Raw genomic sequence first — 6,000 nt, 5'->3', positions numbered from 1 at the left:
GTTAAAATATTAGAGCTTGAAAATAATGTATGAATTTTAATATCTGTATTGATATTGTGGCTTATTGCCCCCTAAATTTCAATAAGAGTTTTGAAAAAAACTGAAAAAATACAAGTGTGGTATCACTTTCTTTTAGAAGGCCACTCATTAGAAGTAGCCAGTCATTTGGACTGTTTTAAATAATTCAGTTTGAAGACTATTATTTTATTTCTTATTAAGAGGGGAGATGAGATAAACATGAAAGCCTTACTTATCCTAGATATAATTCCTCTGTAAATTTTAAAGCCAAACTTGTCTTACTATTCATCCTCAAACTTGCAATTCTGAAAATTAGAATAAATTAAAGAGGGTATTTCTTCTTTCAAGCAGGTGGAAGTGACCATAGCCAGCCTTAGACATAGTCCAACTAGGCGGCCGCCTAGGGGCTGCTGTAGCAGGGGTGCTTTTCCAGTAAACTGGATAATGTAAATAGACCAGGATGGGAGCCACAGATGGTGTGTGTGTGTGGGAGGGGGGCGTTGTGGTGCCCTTTTGGCTAGGGCACCACTTGACCTAAGGCTGACCCTAGGTGCAACCTTAGGAGTCAGAGTATAAAATTAAGGAGAGGGTGGCGGCAAAGATTCTATATTTGGGGGAATGGTAGGGAGCTTTCTCCATGCAAAAAAAAAAAAAAAGATTTTTCTAATTTTTTTTAGTTTTCCTTCTCATTTCAAATGAGTACATTTGGTGATAAGTATGTCAAAATTGTCTACTGCAGTGATCTACACCAGAAACCTAAGCCAGTGCATCTTTAGGATATTAATTTCATAGCTCGATGAACCCATCACAAAACATGCCTTTAGTTGCAGGAAGCAGGGAACTGGACAGTAAGCATTTCCCTAGACCATATTGTTACCATTGGGTGCAGCATACCAACCTTTTCTGCTTGGATGATGCCCAGAAGAAACACATGACAATTGCATCAGAAGCTGGGAAGTATGCTAATCTATGTAGTAGACACCTGCTTTAAATCACTATACCCTAGTACTTCCTCCATGAATAAAATACATAGGGAAACACTGCACTTACAGGAATGTGAAGGTCCCCTATTTAGATCCAACCAGAATGTGGTAAAAATCCCAAATTCTCCATAATACAAAACTTAGAACAACAGGACAATAATAGAATTACAAAAAATATATGTATACAGATGGGACATTTCACCGCATGGACTGGCAATAAGCACACTATGTGAATCATTTATATTTTCACCTGAATATGTTCATGTTGATTTATGTGAATGGAATATTAACTATTTATTTCTCTCTACATGGGGCACTTGCTGCTGGGCAGTACAAGGCAGGAGGGGGCAATGCAAGGTAAATATGATTGTAGGTATATAATGGAACGGCCAGTATCATATCAGCTGCTTGGTAACAGGAGATTATACAGGCTATAAAAAGGAGTGCTATACTTCTGCAAATTAATTTTAGAGTTTAACAACATGTGTTGTGGTTTGTTTGTAGATTATTAATTAATATGAAGACCAATATTTTCAATTTATCGTTCCACTTTACGCATCTAAGCTTATGAAGCTGCCTCCCTCAGAAGAAAATGTTATATGTGTCTCTCACAATAATTCTGTAGTGGCAGCATCTGTTATTAATGATGAGTAATGGTAGAACCTAAACATTAACCAAATATTCTTTGCTTTTCTTTAAATCTAATGAATGTGTAACAACTTTTTTCCAACTACTTCACTTACAGGCAATCAACCTTCCTCTCTATGTGGAAACTGGGATTGCAAGTGTGCCATGAATCAAGATATGGACTGCTGCTGTATCTTTGAGAAGTACCAGCGCTATGAGGAATATCTGATGAACCTGATGTCGGACTCCTATTATCAAGTTGAGCAACTATCTCAAGTACCAAACTTAATTCAAGGTATAGCAAATCTACAAAAATAGTTTCTCTGACGTGGTTATTGATTTTAGTGATGCATTAATGATTTGGGTCTGAATAGCGGGTCAGATGTCATTTAGGGGTGAAGAGTGAGATCACTTGACCAAACACTGTGATTGTGCTTCAGAAAATACAGGAATTATGGGGTGTTTGATAAGGGAGAGGAATTAATAACAACAGAACTATTTTTTTCTGCAAATCAGTTAGGTGACACCCCCTCTAAGAGGTATGATACTCTTGCGGGGGTGCTTCCTATCTGCACACTAAGTCAATATAGCCAGTAACATTGACAGACTGACGATTTTCATACTCCAGCACAGGGAACTGGTGAATAGCTATCAAAGAGGGTATTCATATAGATTTCCTGCCAGCTTACACTAGCAGCACATCTGAGGTCCTTGACCTAAACTCTGCCATATCTCATGCTCATGTCTTATGAGACGTTATATGATAGAACCTAGAAAGGATAAAAAAGACATAAGAGAAAAATCAGAGTATCATCTTATAGCTGATGCAGTGCTAACAGCATTTCCTAGAATTCCATGACTAAATGTTATGCAAAACTCCAGTTATCTTAGAGTCTGTAGAAATTACTCATTTCAGTATCTGCTTGCTATGTCTTTCACTTACATACCCTTCAGTAGCTAGAATTGCCAGTGAAATTCTAGACTACTCTGTCATGTGACACAACACTGAAATAGATAGTCTGGGTTTGTTGTATGTATAGCTACTGCATACAGAAATATTATCCTGACAAATGGGGGGGGGGGGGCAAGACGAAACTGAGGAGAAAGAGGAATGCTAGTTAAAAGGGATACTGTTTGATTCAAAGGCTTTCTGTCACACATCATGTTTCTTTATCTGCATTGGACTCACTTTAGCATCATCACATGATAGTCTCTAACTTCTACCACTACAAATGACATCATTTTGGGGGCTGCAAAAGGTCAGTACAGTACAGTACATCTAAAACAGTTTTAGATTTTTCTCACTGACCTAATATTGTTAACTATATATTAACAGTCTTTACTATATAGGTTGCTGAGTCCATCATGAATGCTGTAAAATACATCAGTAGATTCCACTGACTGCCACTAAATGGCACTTAATATCCAGCAGGTAGATAAAAAGGTATACTAGATGGGTCTATATTATAACATCTAATTTTATAAAGTACTAATGTTATAATATCGAACCCGTTTTGTCGAACGCTGAAAACAGCAACGGTGCAGGACACCAAATTCTTTCCCAGGGAATGAATTTGGTGAGCCGTTGCTGTGGCTTCACTGTTTTCAGCGTTCAATATGTTGGAATGTTACGGGTCGGGTTCAGGTAAGTGTGTGATTGTGTGTAGGTTAGGGGCGGGTTAGGTGAGTTAGGGTTAGGGAACGGGTCAAGTAAGTGTGCGGTTGTGTGTAGGTTAGGGTTGGGGGGCGGGTTAGGTGAGTTAGGGTTAGGGCACAGGTGAGGTGAGTGTGTGATAGTGACGGACCTTAGAATTAGGATTGGGTTAAGGTAAGTGGATAGCTAGTAGTGTATGTAAAGTTTAGTTTAGGTGTAGGATTTTAAGTGTATGTGTGTGGATTGCTGTTTTTTGTGTCTGTTTGTGTGTTGTGTATGTTTCTCAGAATAGCGATTTTTTTTCCCTGGGAAAAAAATCGCTAGTCTGACTGTTCGATGTTTGTGGATTTCGATGTTTAGGGTTCTATATTATAACATTCAATCTTTGTAATTTTCGACGTTATAATATAGACCCATACTAGACAAGCAGGATGGTCATTATGCTCTATTCTATTGCTACATGAAGATGAAACAATGATGTTGCCTAATTTAATAGCTGCAGTTTATTCACGTAGGTTCATAGGTAAGTACTAGACTAGCTTCCCTTCTGGGCCATTTTAAGCCTAGCCAGTTTCCCTTTTTCCACTAGAAATAACCTGTTCCATTTGGTTATAGATTGGCCTTACCCACTCCATGGTTGATCCCATGATTACTAATTATATATTACCCCAATGAGAATAACTAACTAGGATCATACCATAGATAATTTGAGGGGACCCATGTAAGGGATAAAGCATTTAGGAGCTGCATCTGTCCATTAGTAGTATAGGGGGACAGTTCTTAGGTAAATGGCTGTTTCCCATCTAAGTTGCCCACGAACAAGGACAGGAATAAATGTTGTTTTATATGGATGGGGAGTCTGTTCCATAATAGCAGTACCCTCTGTGAAATACACATGTCCCTACAAACTGTTCTAGTGATGTTGCAGAAGAGGGTTAGATCCCTAGACTGAGTATTTCTGATGCCATTTGACTTGCTGATGTGCATTAAAGTCATCAGTATTGGGTTGAAGGATGCCTTGTATGCCAGACACAGGTCACCTCTTAGCAGTCTGTAGGATATAGTGACAGGGCTTTGAGTCGGTTCATGCAGGATATGTTGTTTAAGTCATGTATCCTTTTATTGAAGTATCTCTGTGGGCATTCCAGTTGTTGCATGTGCCTGAACAGATACATGTCAAAGAGGGCATTGTATTCAATGAATTACCTATTGAGGGCTGAGTAAACAGGAACATTGACATCCCTTGATCTAGACACAATCCCTTTGTTTATAAGCTGTGCAATATAGAAGGACTTTGTTACAACAATGAGCACATGTTGGTCAAAAGGTAGGTCACTGTCCTCATAAGCTCCTAAATCCTGAACAACTGGGTCAACTCTTAGGAGTGTATTGCCAACATGGTAGTTCCCTGGGGTAGATGACTTCCCAAAGAATACAATAATGCATTTTTTGGCATTTAGTTTCAGACCATGATTTGACACCAGTTATTTATCTTTGACAAACCTCCAGCAGGATGGCTAAGTCATTTGTGGATTTATTTACTGCTTCTATGGGGGTACTGCCAAGGATATAACAACCAGCCAGCTTCCAAAGCTTCAGGGCACCTTCCATGTGCCCAAACTCTCAAGCAGCTCAAAATGAGCTGATGAAAAGAAAAGTTTGGGTGCAAAGCCCTAGGAATAACAAAAATAAATGTCCATACCCTGGCATAAAAGACACACCAAAAACAGGAAGGATGGAGGGAGGGAGTGGCTACTGCAGCTGTGTTCATTCGAACACCTACTGTTATGGTAAGTTCAGTTCACACAACGGTACTATGTACTTCATACTGATCACTGCTGCAGTAGCCTTAGCTATATGGGTAGATTACCAAAGCTAACTACATTTGGGAGGTGGAAGGAAAAGGGTCCAGGATCGCTTAGAGAATGGTCCAAGCAAAACCTGTTCTAGACCTAGAGAAGGAATCAGACTTATAGTGCTTTGTAAACGTATGTACAGAGGAACAGGTAGCAGCTTCTAGAATACTTCTAGAATCCAACCCTTTCCAAAAAGCCAGAGATGAACCAAGCCCCTGGTAGAGTGGGACTTGACCCTACCTGGAATAGATTTATCATGATGAGTATAACAAAAGGTAATAGCCTTTGACAACTATTTGGAAATAGTCTGTTTTGACACAGGATATCCCTTCTTCATACCTTCACAAGAAATGCACAGTTGATACAAAGATCTGAAAGATTTTATTCTGTCAAGATAGTACCTGAGTTGTCTGTGGACATCCAAGGTATGGAGTATCCCATTTATTACCATGCATTACCTGTGAGATACATGTGGGGAGATACCTGTTACTCATAATATACTGCATTCTGATTTATTATGATCTTGCCTGCAATACTTCAAAAGAAATTAAATACATATATATATATATATATATATATATATATATATATATATATATATAGGTTTACCTTTACATCGACGAAAATCACTTGTGCGATTGCTCATATGAGTGAATCGTAAGCACGGATCTCAAAACAAAACTGCGACAGTTTCCAATGTTCGAAAATCAGCAAATCAAAAAGCAGATTCGCTGATTTTCGAACACAAATGTCAACTACATATTGCAATGAAGTGTAATGCAGGGGGGCTTGCCCCCTGCACCCCCACACCCCTCTACTTTAATATACTAACTCCGAGATCGCACTACAGTGGGGAAAGAGT

At 38.9% G+C, this 6,000-nt stretch overlaps 1 protein-coding gene across 1 annotated transcript in view; it reads left to right on the top strand.

Moving 5' to 3' along the window:
* LOC122809444 (cerebellin-4-like) overlaps positions 1 to 6,000 on the top strand; it is a 147,758-nt gene that overhangs the window by 74,881 nt on the left and 66,877 nt on the right. Inside the window, exon 3 of the mRNA XM_044080963.1 lies at positions 1,747 to 1,923. Coding sequence (XP_043936898.1) covers positions 1,747 to 1,923 — 177 coding nt within the window. The remainder of the gene's footprint in view (positions 1 to 1,746; positions 1,924 to 6,000) is intronic.

This window comes from Protopterus annectens, chromosome 8.part0 (assembly GCF_019279795.1).
Source record: "Protopterus annectens isolate FY-2018-M chromosome 8.part0, PAN1.0, whole genome shotgun sequence".
Lineage (NCBI taxonomy): Eukaryota > Metazoa > Chordata > Ceratodontiformes > Protopteridae > Protopterus > Protopterus annectens.
Note: the sequence above shows the minus strand (reverse complement) of the source record. Positions and strands in the feature narration are given on the sequence as shown.